Source organism: Mya arenaria, chromosome 8 (genome assembly GCF_026914265.1).
Source record: "Mya arenaria isolate MELC-2E11 chromosome 8, ASM2691426v1".
NCBI lineage: Eukaryota > Metazoa > Mollusca > Bivalvia > Myida > Myidae > Mya > Mya arenaria.
In genome coordinates, this window is record NC_069129.1 from 6245419 (window position 1) to 6262479 (window position 17061).

The window sequence follows — 17061 nt, forward strand, 5'->3', positions numbered from 1 at the left end:
ACATTTATCTGCATTTGGTCATACAAGTAACGTGTATGCTGCTCATGTATAAACTGGTAATATATAAACAATTTAAATACTTATGGATCTATTTACCATTGTAGCGTTTTTTTCCGAAAATCTACAAGCAACTGAATATTTCACTAAGATTTGGTGCTCATATTATTGAATGATATTTTCATTGGTCAAGGTCAACATGTGGCTTCTATTGAATTTTGGATTTTAAGATTTAGGTTGTAGGGACTACTGGAAAAATGTTTCCGCACAGTAACTTACGAATAATTTGTTGTATAGTTGATCATTTCAATAGGTTTATTAATTATTTTTAAAAGATTACCCTTTGACGGTTACGTTACTAGGTCAAAGGTCAAGTTCGAAGTAACCTTAACTCGAAAATGTATCGGCTGAAAATGATTTTTGGATCGGACTGTCCTCAGACTAGGAAGAAATATTTATGTTGACCTTTGGATAAGGTCAGTGGATCAAAGGTCAAGGTAATCATGATGACATTCATTCAAACAACCGTATAGCTGAGACACTTGATTGTATGGTCATCAAAGTTTGTCGGAATATCGATCATGGGCAGTCTGATGCTTATGCCCTTGAGGTCAGTTAGATCAATTTTCAAGGTTGTGTTGACCTTTACTTCAGCTAAATTTAGCTGCAACAATATACGAATGTGATTCTGAAGGTCCTTTTACTTTCGAAGTCGAAGTAAGCTGTTTACATTGAAATTGATACTATCGTTAATCTGACAATTAGGGGCAGTTCAGACAGGTGACACTTCCAACTGGTGTGATTCTAGTCGTAAGACGAATGTTTAGTTAACCCTTATTTCAATTTTCATCTTGAATACAAAAATGTATATAACGTAACTTGGATAGAAAAACATTTAAAGTATCAATCTATATTTAATCCAAGTCTAACTGAACTGTCAGTATTACTATCTGCATTCTGTGATATGATGTTGTGTGGGATGTTTTCTTACTTTCATAAACAAATGTTAAAACAAAGAGAAACACTCTGATTTATTTATGATTTCGAGAGTAATTCCATTAAGATGGCTAGAAACGATAGGAAAGGAAATCATGTTTGTAACTGACATAAACGAAATAGTCTTGCTTTGTAGACATTGAGCCATCTGAGTGTGTGTAATATTACTGCCATCATACTCGTATATGCCGACTTCTCTACAATAAATATGTGTTCTAGGAAACTTTTAACTTTTGTGTCCGTAGCCATAACATGTACGTTCATATGTCGCAACAAAACAGGGTTAGGTTAGCAAGCACTGTTGTTTCTATAACGAAACCAGACGAGAGTGATTCTAACATAGTTGGAAGACTATTTATTCTTAAACTCTCGTAAAAATGCAGGCTAGATATCGGAACCAAGCGTTGATACACTGACTATGTGTCATGACTGAGTGTCTCCATGTCCATAATTCCCATTCAATCGAAATCAAATTCCACTGTTAGTCATGATGTGGAAATGCTTCGAAGTGTTTTCATTATTTTCCGTTTTCCCGAACTCAGTAGAGAATTACGTTTTGATGAACCGTCCTGACCAGCCTTCATGAGCACTTTGCGATGCAGTCTAGAGTCTTTGATTGTGACTGGACACCCTTCAGTTTCTAGCCATTCGCTGTCCTTTTTGAAATCGTAACCTGAAAGTAAGTCAATCTAAAGTGTTCCTGAAAGATATCGGTGCTGTTAAGTATTATTCAAAAATTTGTATTAACAAACACATTGATTTATACAAATTTTAAATGTACATTTGGGAGTGAGCATTTAAATACCTTATTTTTGAAAATTGAATCAAACTATAACACTATCATTTAAATATATGTTGTTAAATAACCCCTGGCAAACTGTTATAATACAAACCTGACTCACTGGTAAATACGTTATATACTAAAGCCAATCGCGCATTCGGAAAGAGGAAACGGTTTTCTCCCACCTCAGATAAGTAGATCCAATAATTTAACCATGCTAGAAATTCTTAACTTGCCCACGGGCGAAGATAAAATGCCCGTACGGAACTTCTTTTTAATGGTCACCACATTGAAGTTACCTCCCTTGTTGAAGACAGTCGTCTGTAGCATCATAGAAACCTTGTCTTGTGGCAATATTTAGAATGCTTTATAACTATTTCTCGCTTCAAATATTACCATAAAAAAGTTTCCACGCACCTTTTAAGAAATAATGCTTCACTCTCATCAGTACTATTTAAAGACCGATTTGACTATTAGCATTTGAATCAATGCGCGCATATCCATGACAACCACGAAATATCAAATATCCATACGCATTAATTTCACTACGCACAAAAGAATTCCAGCAAAAAATACATTTTTCTTAATTTTGTTTAACTGAGGTGGGAGAAAAAGCATCTACCATAGCCGCTCGTATAAGATAGGTTCATCCCGACCCTCGCCCAGGGTGTTTTACGGAAACTCGGTAAACCTCGTTTCCGCAAAACACCATTCGCTCGGGTCGGGATGAACCTATCTTACACTCTCGACCATGGAAGATACTTATAATCTTAATGTAAATGTATACCATTTAAAGTGAAAACAAATACAATAAACAAACATAACATGAGAAACTGTTGTATCCGGGTAAAATTAAACTTATGTTTTTTTTCTTTAAACAAATCCAGTTATTTATTTCTTTCCTGTCATGCAGCCATTTAAACAAGTCAAAATCAAGCAAAGTCTGAATACAATTCTTTGTTAAGTATTTACCTGTCTTAAGGAAACGTTTTGTGAAGTGGTCAACGTTGATTTTGTTTGAATGCGCAGCCGCAAAAAAACAAGTCATTCCATTGGCTGTCGTCGTGTTGACGTCACATTTGTTATCCAATAGGAAGTCAGCAAGTTCCTCCCAGCCTCTTTGTAGTGCCCGGTAGATCGGGGAACACCCAGTCATGTCACGCACGTTTATGTCGGCCCCTGAAAAGTGTCAAACGACTTTGAAAAAATGTGAATACATATGTTTGTATGTATTTGAAAATATCTACGAACAAAATGATTTAGATCATGGCCTTAAGGGCGAGAAGACACCTGTTTTACGTTCTGTTCTACAAACTTGTTACTTGGATACAATTTAGAGGACTCTTTTTTCAGATTTTTGATTTTTAGCTGGGACGAAGGTATGTAAGAAGTTGAATGACAAACAGACTGAGCGATTCAAAACAAACTGATAAAGACACTTATATATGAAATGTAATGAGCTAATGGTGATGATAAAACTATGATAGTGTATCAAATAATCTTGCTTAAGTTGGACAATATTTACGGACCATTTTCGGTTTAAAATTATAAACAAGCACAGTGCAAAAAGCACAAATACGTAGGTAGAAGATAATATTAGTTTAAATGTTTTTGGTATTCCATGCTTACGTCAAACTACTGATTGCAAAAAGGTTGACATGTAATCAGTGATGATCCTTGCATTATCTCCGCCCAAGATTCAAGTTGTTTTAAGTTAACTCGTGTCATAAATTTATGATAACATGAGCATTGTAATGAACACATTACATGCCGTATTAAGAGACATTAACAAATTAACGATAAGCATATACAAGTGTGAATATCATAGCATATATTAAGTACAAAATATTCTGAATTTTTCTTTGCTACCAATATATTCCATGAATTCAAACAACTTTACAAAAATATATTACGCTATTGGTTTCATTCTAAAATGTCTGTATATTTGGTGTTTATAATTCTATTAAACAGCGAACTGTCCCTCGTAACTAAAATAACTTCATTCTAACACACACAAAGATGGCATTTTCTGCTATTTCGGTTGAAATTACCTAAACTATCTGCTTCGTCTGACAAACGGTTGTTTCTTTTTCTAAATCGTAAAACATAATCTAACACTTTTGGCGGAGTTTTAGCCAGATATTTTCAAAAAGTTTTAAGAAGTTCAAAAAGTTATTATGATTTTGTTCCAAACCAAACCAAGTACATGTAATCTTCAACACGGAAAGGAACTTATTTAAGCATTCAAAATGTTTGTCTTCCAATCTGCTCAGAATCATTTGATATTATACATTCGTACATTGTGTATTGATGTCTTGTGTATATTGAACTGAATAATTATGTTTAAACTAAACCAATTAATTTAAGCAATGCAAACGTATAATTTCGCGTTTCTCTTGGAATCGGATCAAATGTAATCAAGCAGAAAAAAAAACTAATATCTAAGATAAATGTGCATTATTTTTTTTCTTTCTGATTGCAGATTTTAATGAATTCAAATAATAACAACACTAGTGTGTGTGTGCATAACTTAGACTAAAAATATAAGTCTGAAGTAGCATTCTTTAAAAATATATATATATATAGAGTACATCCTGGTCCACATACGGGCACTTGACATTTAGATACAACGTACATTAAAGTGCAAATTAAACAGATTCAAAAATGCCTACTCATTGTTACACGCTTTATATTTTAAATTACATATGATAGTAATTCAAATTATAATTATTCCATATCAGACCATTGGCTATTTTCCATGGTTATAGGTTTTGAAGCTGAATGGATTGTGATTTCAAAAACAGGCTGCACATGCTGGATCTGTTCGATCTTCTTTTTAGTTTTCATTTTCACCGCCTTGTTTGTCCTCGTACTCTGGGTATTGTCATTTTACCGAGTACACAGTGGTTACGTTCAACCAAGATTTCGTTTTCTTATAAGAAACATAACTTTTTTCTTACGTTGTTTAACGTTTAGTGCAATTGTGAAACTTTCTCTCTATATATGGTGTTGGGGTCGTGAAGGACTAGAACCTAGTGTTATATTGCATGGAAATTGGTCAACTGACTATAGAATATTTATTTAGTGGTGTCTGACCTTTAGCAATCTATAATTAACACTTTAACTTGAAGAGCTTACAGTAGTTTACCATTCGTTCAAAAACAACTCAAGACAGTTTCTGCTTTACCCTCTTGTATAACACATACATGTTTTAATTGAAAATTCATGACATTGCCAAACATAAATGTGTCTAAATTTTATCAGAATAGTCGTAACATGTTCAATCTATCTAAAGTCATTATCTCTTACATTTGTAGAAGAATGCATGCATGTACTTCATACGCATCAAAGAATCCGACAGACGCCATTACCGCTTAGAATTGTAAGTTTATGTATCACATGATGGAACTATCTAAGAAGCGGGACAAAGGATGTATTCATGAACAATTTATATTGGGATCACTTCGATGTAATCGTAGCTTTAAATAACGCGTGTAAGAACGTCACAGCGTCAAGAAAATACTAGTTTAAAGGTGTTGGATGGCACGAATTGCGCAGTTCAAGTTCATCGTTTCATTGCAATCGTGCTGTACGAGGTGTTTATCTGTGCTCGTAAATATCTGATTTCATAACGAGCACGTTCGCAAACATGGAAAAAGCCACAAACTTTCGATGGATATATGTATCATATCAAAATGACGTTAAGGTATCTGAACACACAAACAAACACTGATAATTACAGATGTTTCATAAGGCCAACACAGATAGCAGAAAGTACACCGTTTTATCCCAGGGTAAAGGGGTTAAGGTTAGCCACTGTTGTGAAGTTGATGTAAGCTTCGATAATGCTGATATATTAAGTTGTGAAATTATTAATAAACGCTGAGAAAAGTGTTATGTTGTGTACATTCAAACTGATTTACACCCCTGGTGAACTTGTGTTTAACTGACCGTTCCAAGGCGGTAGCCCAAATATATATTGGTGAAAGCTTTCCGAAACCTATGACTTTTGTCTGTGTTGTTTTTACTCACCTGTGTGTTTGTTCAGTGGCCCTTACCTTATGGCTTTTAACAGGGGAAACTGTTTACTACGGGACTTGTAACTGTAGTATCCAGTTAACGCGTGTCTGTTATGCACCAGTCAATTGTAACCACGCCCCCATTCCCCCAGGTCCGGGGAATAGCCGGGACTTTGACTTTCGGTCCAGCCAACCCCGGGGACGAACAGATGGTAAAATCCCCGCCGAGTGCCCCCGCACCCCATAGACCCTAGGTTAGGTCCAATCCCCTCTATATTTTTGCGAAGACAAAACCACCGCATTAACCCGGCACTGCGGGGCCACCTGGCAGGTAAAAACACGGCCCTTTTACCCGGCCACCCCAGGTATACCCCCGGACTTTGGGGGGGGGGGCGTGGTTACAATTGACTGGTGCATTATTCTCTGATATGCCCATACATAACAAGGTCAGTATCTGGATAAACAAGTTACATTCAGTTTCGTTGTACAAGTTTGTGCGGACGTTCTGGTGCCATGCTGTATATCATTTGCAGTCCTACGCATGTATACCAGATACCTTCAGAAATTCAGCAAGGGTTTATCGTCATCATTGGTGTATATGAATTCTGACAGGCTTTGGGCGCAGAAACTTGACCACAAATTAGGGTCATAGTTATGTTGTTTTAGCCCTAGCATTTTCTTTTCACTTTTTTCAGCAACTAGGAACACAGTTTTGTGTTGTTAAATTCAAGTACGTAAACTTTACGCTGCACTCTGACAGAATGACTTTTTTTAACTTTGACACAGAATCAACCTTCAATATAGTCATATAAATTAAATCCCTATAGAAGATATCTAAATTGTTGGGAAAAACGGTTAATTTATTTTTTAAGTGTTAGTTACTCTCCAGACAATAAAACATCAATTTCCGAAAGTAAAAATGGAAAACTGCGATCTGATCTTTCGTCAGCCGTCTTAAAACACTTGTTTCAAGACATTTATAAAAATATTGACTCATTCAAAGACAAAAGAAAAACAAAACTATACCAAAATCAGTAAATCTGTGCGATAACAGTTAAAAAAAGATTATATGATCTATTATGTTTTAGAGTGTGTAAAGAGTCCATATTTTTGCTGTATGATATGAAAAAATAATCACGAGCAGCCACATTAACGTGACAATTGCCCCTTAAATCGGTCATTGCTGATGGAAAACAAAATATAATGTTTATGTTGAATAAAATGTAGTATAATCTGAGAGCAGATATATCATATGCTGCACCGGCTTAATATCCTAGTACGGACTATAAGTATCTTCCATGGCCGAGAGTGTAAGATAGGTTCATTCCGACCCGAGCGTAGGGTGTTTTGCAGAAACGAGGTATACCGAGTTTCCGCAAAACACCCTGCGCGAGGGTCGGGATGAACCTATCTTACACGAGCGGCTATGGTAGATGCTTTTTCTCCCTCCTCAGTTAAGTTATTAAGTAAAATTAAGTAAAAATGTGTTTTTTTGCCGGAACTCTTTTGTGCTTAGTGAAAATAATTGCGTACGGATATGCAATAATTCGTGGTTGTCATGGTTATTCGCGCAGTGATTCAGAGTATGGAAATGGTCTGATCGGTCTTTAAATATCTCTAAGAAGAGTGAAGCATTATTTCTTGAAAGGTGCGTGAAAACTGTTTTCTGGTGACATTTGAAGCGAGAAATAATTAACTCGCGTTCTAAATATTGCCACCAGACAAGGTTTCCATGATGCGCTACAGTCTTCAACAAGGGAGGTAATTACAATGTACAAAAGTTCCATACGGGCATTTTATCTTCGCCCGTGGGCAAGATAAGAATTTCTAGCATGGTTAAATTAATGAATCTACTTGATCTATCTGAGGTGGGAGAAACCTTTTTCTAACGTTAGCATCCATGTGATCTATACCTCAAAGTTAAGAACACATATTTTATGCGTAACATCCTTTTTCATGGTGTTCATAAATTATTTGAAGTTTGAATGAAATCTTATTAATGACCGTAACAAAGTTGTTAACGACGGAAGAACGGGCAAAGTAAGAGAAGATAATGCGATGAGTTGTTCCAAGTTCAGTATTAATGTAGTCAAACATATTTACGCTGATCCTGACTTGAAAGTTTTATAAGATGTTGGTCATTTCTTCACAGTCAAGACAGTGATTTGTAACTCAAAAACGGTAAGAAGGCATCCCAGAAGTTGCTACCTGTTATTTTGAGCGCTGTGGTTATTGTCGAGTAATGAGGTATCAATCATCATCATCATCATCATCATCATCATCATCATCATCATCATCATCGTCATCGTCATTATTATTATTATTTTTATTATTATTATTATTATATAATATTATTATTATTATTATTATTATTATTATTATTATTATTATTATTATTATTATTATTATTATTTATTATTATTATTATTATTAAGACACCCGGATATAATGTTTAAAGATAAGTATCGATAACACATTCTCGTCGATAACAGGCACGATCTCATTCAAATCACACGGACTTGTCTGTCTTATCAAATGCCACATCCTGATTTGATAAAAGTGCAAACTCGTGAACAAGCACTTGGATTGATTCATCCATATTTACATCTTGTTTGAATGTTAAAGCGCATAGGCCATAAACCCATGGCAACATTATGTCATTCAAACGTAATAAGTTTCGACCGTTAAATGCGCACTGCAATAATCAAAGGTTAAGGGATGGTGCTTTTACATTTTTATCAAAGAACAACTAAATGCATCACAAGTGTAAGAACACAGGAGTGGAGGGCTTAAGAGGATTTATTGTTGAATATTTGTATTTGAAAACTCTTCACAAATGTCGTATTACATCATGTTATAATGAAGAGATGGTACTTTTACAAATTGATTTAAAGAGTTTACGTAAAGTGTAAAACCAAGCTAGTTAAGGTTGGCCATGAATGGATGCTGGTTTCCAAATCTGGCAGCTTTCAATTAAATATTCAAAAGGTAAACTTGATTTAATGAACATGCACCCCCTTTTATAGCGAAATTAACAAATTCATTCCGAACTACATTTTGATAGCAATGAAACTCTGATTTATTAAAGTTTTAAATTTATTTGCGCACTTAACCCCACTCGACTTTTATCATTGTCGTCGCGCCTTTAAGCAAAATAACAAATATTTAAACACACATGTTTCAAAAGCATGATAATGAATGATAAGTTCATGTTTACTGACCGCCTTTCAGGTTAAATCATTTCATATATACACGCAATTACGATATAACCATTAAAAGTACATAGGGATTGTAGGGATGGACGCATCGGTTATGAGCTCTTCTTTAGATAGATTGCTTAATTGTCATTCGGGCATCTGATAAACCTCGGATAGATCGTGGGTCATCATGGATGATCGTAGTCGGTTGTGAATTTTATGTTATGACTCTTTTGTACAGAACGACATGACTGTTCTACGATTAGCTACGCAACAAAGAACCGTGACAGATTGTTTCATTAATAGAAAGAAATACACACATCGTTGATAAACGTATTCCCACCCGGGGGAGATCTTGAACAGTGGTACAAAATTACCTCATGTGGGCCTTTTAAAACCGACCTACCACAAGTAATGCATCCCCGACACCTCTATCTGTGGCATAATGCATCCCGACACCTCTATCTGGGGCATAATGCATCCCCGACACATCTATCTGGGGCATAATGCATCCCCGACACCTCTATCTGGGGCATTTAGTGCGAGCCATGCTTTACAGACCGCGACATGGCGATTATCTCTTGAAAGGAATTAACGTGACAAGTAGGGAATTAAAATTTCAAATTCTGGCGTAAATATTTTGGCTATTTAATAAACCAATGTCATAAAAGATATTGACCTATTAAAGTCAAGAGTAGCCAAGACAATGAATTTACATTTTCTAAATGGGGTACTATGTCATAATATAAGGCACACGTTCCCAACCCCTCCCTAACCACTCCCCACCCAATCCTTACCCCCTCCCCATTCTTACCCCTCCCTAACCCCTCCCATTTCCAACCCTACCCCGTCTGAGAACACAGTGCATTAATTATCGTAACAACAGAATGCAGCATTGACGACTAAAATCAGCCACATATTACTTGTTCGCCCCTCACCATTCAGAGAAGCGTAAGTGAACATTTTCCCAAAAAACAATTCTGTATTTTTCTCTGTATTTATATATAAAACATTTATGTAGGTTCATATTTAACTCGCTTATATTTTTCAAATTATACAAAGACTGTCTTTTGGGTGTTTCATTCACTTCCACGCAAATGCACTGATTGATCTTTCTATGTGTTCGACAGAAAGAGTTCTTTTCTCTAATCAAATAAGATTGAATGACTTTGTTTATATTTCAGTTAAAATATCATATGTATGGGTAAGCAAAGATATCTGTATATCACTGTTTACATTGACATCTAATTCCTCTGTGCCATACGTCATTCGGCTAAAATTCATACATGCGCCTAATGACTGGAACTTAATCTATATCGGACAAACGCATGATGTAATCTACAACCCTCTTGGTCCACCTTGATCCGGGGAACAAATATGGACATACTGTGGTCCAGGCAAGTTCAAGTATAAATACTTCGAGATGGCACTCGAAAAACAACCATCACATTGTAGGCGTCCTGGGATTTTGAAATGTAAATTTAACCAAATATACACGACCTTATGCTTATTAAAATAAGTTTGCATGTAATTACTGAACCCAATATTTCTTGTTTGCAATCACCTGGTTAAGACTTTCAAGTTTACCTAACAATGTTATCAGAATTCAAGTTTAACAGTAAGACAGCATGTCAATGAACATCTGAGGTCAGATTCTAATAATGAATATCCACTTCACAGATGATAATGAAATCATTTTCCATTTATACTATTCTACCTTTGACCAAGTATCAACTCTCAATTAAATGCCTTGATGTGTCTACGACATATGTAAAATTCAGACAACAAACCAACCAAAAATACAGTAATTTACTCGAACACAATATACGAGCAAAATTGACGTCGTTTGTCTTAAGACTTTGACAAGTGTCAAGCTGCCGACGAGCCCATTGCGAGCGCTTACCGTATTTGTGGAGCAGCTTGACAGCGTCTGTGTGACCCTGAGTGACCGCGATCATTAGCGGCGTCTCTCCATTACAGCCCGTCACATTCACGTCAGCTTTGCCTGTAAATACGATATGACGTCATCAATACGCTAAACAAATATTGTAGTTTGCCGAAACAAAGATAGTGACTGTTAGGTTTTGTATAATACTGTAACACTTTTAAAATCGCGTTTACTTTTTCTTAACAAAATAAACTGAAGCATGAGTATTGTTAGAACCTCGAAATTCCATAAATCACAAAATTTAATAATAAATATTACTATACTTAAATAATTATGATGAAAGAAAAGTGATGATTTTGAAAACGATACAGCTGTTGTTGTTCGTTGTTGTTTCAACTGCCGCCGCTGCTGATGATGCTGAAAATTATGGCGATAATGTCAATATTGATAAACAGAGTATACCTACCATCTCTCAGGAATATCTCCGCAATCTCTAGCTGGCCCTTGTCCACAGCCTCGTGCAGGGGCGTGATGCCCAAGAAGTCCGCCTGGTCCACGACGCACCCCGCATCCACTAGCTGTTGCGCCGTGTCCACCTGACCATACCGTGCCGCGTAGAACAAGAGTGACCGCCCCTGGCTGTCCACCGCGTCAACGTCACCGCACAGACACGGCGCACACGTGAAACGCGACGACCAGCTCGTTACTTTCCGTTCCTTACGATCGCGTTTCCTGAATTTCCGAATTATATTCTTGGTGCTTTCTCGGTAACATGCGTTAGATATATTGATGTCAGATGAAGCACGTGACGGAGGTGATGACGTGGCTGATGACGTTGGAAACCACGTGTTCTGTCGATCTAACATCCACATCGACTGGCTTCGCTTAACTTTCGAGTCAATAGTCATTGCGACAATGTACACCTGTTATAAGACACAATCACTAGTTAAAGATGCGCTATTACTCCCAAATAATATTTACCATATTAAATACCATTATTTTAATTTACAAAAAGGATTAATAAATGTAAAAAAAACAATGGTTTTTATGAAGGATACTGTGTTTGATTTAAAAGAAAGGTGCAGAAAACACGGTATTTCTACCTTATGAGACAAAAGTAGATCACAGTAAATCTTTTAGCATTCCAATCATTTAATATTGTTGTGTTTTCAGATATTAAATACACGGAAATAAAGTTGTTATCAGTAATTAGTATAATTATATAATAATTCCATAAATGCATTATTTAGTAAGAAGTTAAAGGTTTATCACTCAAAATTTATGTTTGTTATACATGTGTTTGTAATGATTTTGAATAAGAGTGTCACTTTAACTGAAGATAAGTCTACCTCAAACCTTATTATGAATGTCAATTAAGCTCAAGTTAGCTAATATGTCTCCGATCCACAAATGATACATGTAACAACAACACAGTCATATTGAAAAACATTATTTTCCGTCTCCATTCAAAGTATTGATTTGATTTAATTTAATTTAGCCGAATAATTTTATCCAAAAGGTAGGTCCTGCCCTTCGGCAAAATCATTACGTTTGTGAGTCGTAAGCGAGGGCTACGTTAGATAACTACGTTTCCGTTTCACGTTAAACAAGCGCTCCTCTTTACATTTGTTGACAAACGTTGACGTTTGTTTGTTTTTCATTCGTGTTTAACTTTTTAAAATTCATTTTAATCCATTGGTAAATTAAAATAATCAACAGCTAGTGAGTTTGACATAGGTCAATTAGTTATCATAGTCAAAATACCAGTTTTAGTTCAAAACGCTAGATTCGTTTCGTCTTACTGACAATTCTACTATAACGCTAGTGTTTTTAAGACTAACTCTGTTTTAGCAGATATATTTAATTGGCCTTTTCATGAGATGAAGAAACAAACAAACAGCAATGGAATGTGGTCAATTGTTAGTCTGTCAATTGTAAACTTAATATACAGCTGAATGTTTTACGTATTAAAGTAGAGAGTTTGCTTTTAGTATTATACAGATTATGTGTGTGTTTGTACGACAGAAAGAAATCATTGCATTGCACATGTAAACAAAGCTCAATAAAATAATATGGAACGTTTCGTTATAAATGAGAAAAGCTTTAAATTATACATTTAGTCGCAATGTATGACTTCGAAATTAGTATAACAAATTAACATAATTTATGAACCCATTATAAACTATTATGCCATCACATTGTGTTTCCGAATAAGCTCCAAATCTTAAATAAGGAACTCAATCATTTTTAATATTATTTTTAAAAGTGAAAACTTAAAATGAACTTAAACAAACGTACTGTGTGAAATACTCCGAGTTGACTATCCAAGCACACTTTAAGTTAACTTGATTTATCGGTACGTTAGTAATATTCACAAACTTATGATAACATAGGAAAACGTATTTGTATTTAAACATTTGACAAATTTTAGCGCATGCGTATTCTTTACTTTATCAGACCGCGTTGTTGATAGAGCACATGCACTTTAAAATCGAACTTAAACACAATGACTGAATATATTGAGACAATCAAGACTATATTTGGTTGAGGGCCGAAACTAGCCTGAAACAGTCGGTGTATAATAGAACAGCACGTGCAGGATTGAGTAGAGTTAAAACACGTGCAGCAAGACGCTACCTGAAACTACCTCATAAGGATAATCCAACACATGCAGCACGACGCTACCTGAAACAACCGCATTAGGATAATCCAACACGTGCAGCACGACGCTACCTGAAACTACCACACGACGCTACATGAAACTACCGCATTAGGATAATCCAACACGTGCAGCACGACGCTACCTAAAACTACCACACGACGCTACATGAAACTACCGCATTAGGATAATCCAACACGTGCAGCACGACGCTACCTGAAACTACCGCACAACGCTACATGAAACTACCGCATTATGATAATCCAACACATGCTGCACGACGCTACCTGAAACAACCGCATTAGGATAATCCAACACATGCAGCACGACGCTACCTGAAACTACCGCACGACGCTACATGAAACAACCGCATTAGGATAATCCAACACGTGCAGCACGACGCTACCTAAAACTACCACACGACGCTACATGAAACTACCGCATTAGGATAATCCAACACATGCAGCACGACGCTACCTGAAACAACCGCATTAGGATAATCCAACACGTGCAGCACGACGCTACCTGAAACTACCGCACGACGCTACATGAAACTACCGCATTATGATAATCCAACACGTGCAGCACGACGCTACCTAAAACTACCACACGACGCTACATGAAATTACCGCATTAGGATAATCCAACACGTGCAGCACGACGCTACCTGAAACTACCGCACAACGCTACATGAAACTACCGCATTAGGATAATCCAACACGTGCAGCACGACGCTACCTAAAACTACCACACGACGCTACATGAAACTACCGCATAAGGATAATTAAACACGTGCAGCACGACGCTACCTAAAACTACCGCATTAGGACAATCCAACACGTGCAGCATGGCGCTACCTGAAACTACCAGAGGACGCTACCTGAAACTACCAGAGGACGCTACCTGAAACTACTAGAGGACGCTACCAGTGGACGCTACCTGAAACTACCAGAGGACGCTACCTGAAACTACCAGAGGACGCTACCTGAAACTACCAGAGGACGCTACCTGAAACTACCAGAGGACGCTACCTGAAACTACCAGAGGACGCTACCTGAAACTACCAGAGGACGCTACCTGAAACTACCAGAGGACGCTACCTGAAACTACCACATTATGAAAATCTAACACGTGCAACACGACGCTGCATTGTACTACCGCAGTAGGATAATCCAACAATTGCAATTCGTCTTTACACTTCTTGTTATATAAAGGACAAGTTACAAAAAAACATTACTGAATAGAAAACGATTTTACAAACCAACTTTATGGACTGACTTTTAGATACAAGCTTTTTGCGATTACAACTGATAAACCCGGATCGTCAAACCAATTTCTTAATCCCGGTTGACTTTGATTTGAATTTCAAACGCCGCCTTTAATCTAAATTTAAATCGAAGTCACTGCAGGGGCGGATCCAGGATTAAACATTAGATGGGCATAACCTGGAGGCGTAATCTGTTGACTTGCGCCCCCACCCACCTTCTGAACGGATGAGTATTTGTTTAATTGTTGGCAGTGGTTTTTGGGCATTCTCTAGAGAGAAACTTTAACAATTTCCAGTCCGAAATGGTGTTTTGGGCGTGTATGTTTTTTGTTCATTTTTCTGTCCTATATTGAAATCAAAAGTAAACGTTGACGTTAGCGCACTGTGTTACCTGTTTAAGGTATCTGAGGTACAAGCAGGTACAATCTTGACGCCTGGTGACTGCGTATCTTGTTTGGGTTGATTCCCAGACTCCAGTGGAAATGTGGAATTATACCAAAACAGTTTCACTACGCATGTTATGATTAAGTATAAGATGTAAAATTGAAACATATGTCAACATGAAGTGTGTTTCCATTGTAGTCTTTAGAGCGAAATGCATTTACCGCTGTTTCGTTCTTCTATATCAGCAGCTGTTCCTATGGAGACATTTGGTCTTATATTGATGTACCCAGCGTTGGGTTTTTCCGAGACAGGAAATAGTAGTTTATTCGTATTTTAAGTCTTTTACCCACCTACAAAGCGCGTGACAATAAAATGAATCCCAAAAAGATTTTAATTTGTATTTGATTTGCATTTCCAAGAAAATTAGATACAAAGTAAGTTTTTTTATATTGCCACCACAGTGATGAGCCAAAGTTGTTAATTAGCAAAAATGTGATTTATGTTAACACCGCCTGGTACAAGATATCGACGTGTAACTGTTGACAAGGTCACTCAGCATGTGCAGTTGTACATGGAACACTGATCACGTCATGTTAGGCGGACTTAACCTCGCACTGGTGAACGGTGATTGTTGATTGACAGTAATTAGAAAAAAAAATGTCGATAATTTGTCCGGGCTGGCAAAAAATGTCACTATCGATCTATGACGTTACTTGATTATCTTAGAAAACCGAGGGAATTTATTGTAAATTGTCAGAAACTAAAGACGGGCGTAACTACGTGCACTATTGAAAAACGCGGGGGAGTGTAAAACACTGGGCGAGGATTTATAACATGAGATGAGCAGAATCATGTTGTTTGATCTTTATAAGAATGATACTGATGTTTTACCATGAACTTTGCAAACATGGACTCATGTGTTGTTTCTAAAGATATTTTGTATGTCTCAACATTTTATTATTTTTAAGAATTAACACACTTGCCGTTCCAATCGGCAGGTATAGTCGAAGGAAGAATAAACTTACTAAAGTCTCAAAACTGATCGAATATCCTAACAGTTACATTTAACTTAAATCTATAATCACCGTTTCTTTAACGCTGGGATCAACACTTAGTAATAGCGTTCTGTTTCCATGACGTTCTAGATGAAGTGTACCAAACAACTAAACACACGTGGAATGCGATGTGACCGTAAAATTGATAGAAATCGCAACCGGGTCTATGAAAGAGGAGATCGTTTCGATAACGGATTAGAAAAAACAGAATAAAACAAAACAATGTACATCGTCAATGACATCAATGTCTGATACTTATATATGGTAATTATAATATAATAATTCCAATGCTATATCGGAGAAATGTATTAGGATAATGCCTTACCTGTATATTCTATTTGAAAATAAATAAATAACATAACTCTGAAGCATCTGGTCAGTGGTTTTGATAAGGGACAGACGGAGAGGATGATGATGATGATGATGAGGACGACGACAACGACGACAACGACGACGACGTTAACGACGGCGACGATGATGATGATGATGATGATGATGATGATGACGATGACGATGACGACGACGACGACGATGATGATGATGATGATGATGATGATGATCTGGGACAATAGTGTCCTACAGTTGCCAAAGAGTCCATGATAATTATTATAGAATGTATATCTCAATAACCATATTATCTATCTGATACTTTAAACAAGGCTTTCCTCTCAACAGATCTTATCAATGCAAATAGTGGCTCTTTTAGAAATTCTGGTTGAACGGTTGCATTACGTCAATATCTCGCCAAAACACGACGTGTTAACAACGCCTCACAGTCAACAGATCTTCAATTAAAGCAAGTTCGATTTGATTTATGC

The 17061-nt window shown here is 36.7% G+C and overlaps 1 protein-coding gene across 2 annotated transcripts; it reads right to left on the minus strand.

Annotated features, from left to right (window-relative positions):
• Nucleotides 1-960: 960 nt before the first annotated feature.
• LOC128244886 (fibronectin type 3 and ankyrin repeat domains 1 protein-like) lies at nucleotides 961-13257 on the minus strand. Of its 2 annotated transcripts, none has more exons than XM_052962997.1 (5): nucleotides 13177-13257; nucleotides 11345-11801; nucleotides 10894-10995; nucleotides 2747-2953; nucleotides 961-1666 (listed from the first exon to the last, which is right to left on the minus strand). In XM_052962997.1, exons 2-5 carry the CDS (start codon nucleotides 11784-11786, stop codon nucleotides 1479-1481), a joined length of 939 nt encoding a protein of 312 aa, XP_052818957.1. In that variant the 5' UTR covers nucleotides 11787-11801; nucleotides 13177-13257; the 3' UTR covers nucleotides 961-1478. The 2 variants fall into 2 exon arrangements, with proteins under 2 accessions (XP_052818957.1, XP_052818956.1); XM_052962996.1 differs by lacking the exon at nucleotides 13177-13257 and adding an exon at nucleotides 12228-12362.
• Between the last annotated feature and the right edge of the window lie 3804 nt (nucleotides 13258-17061).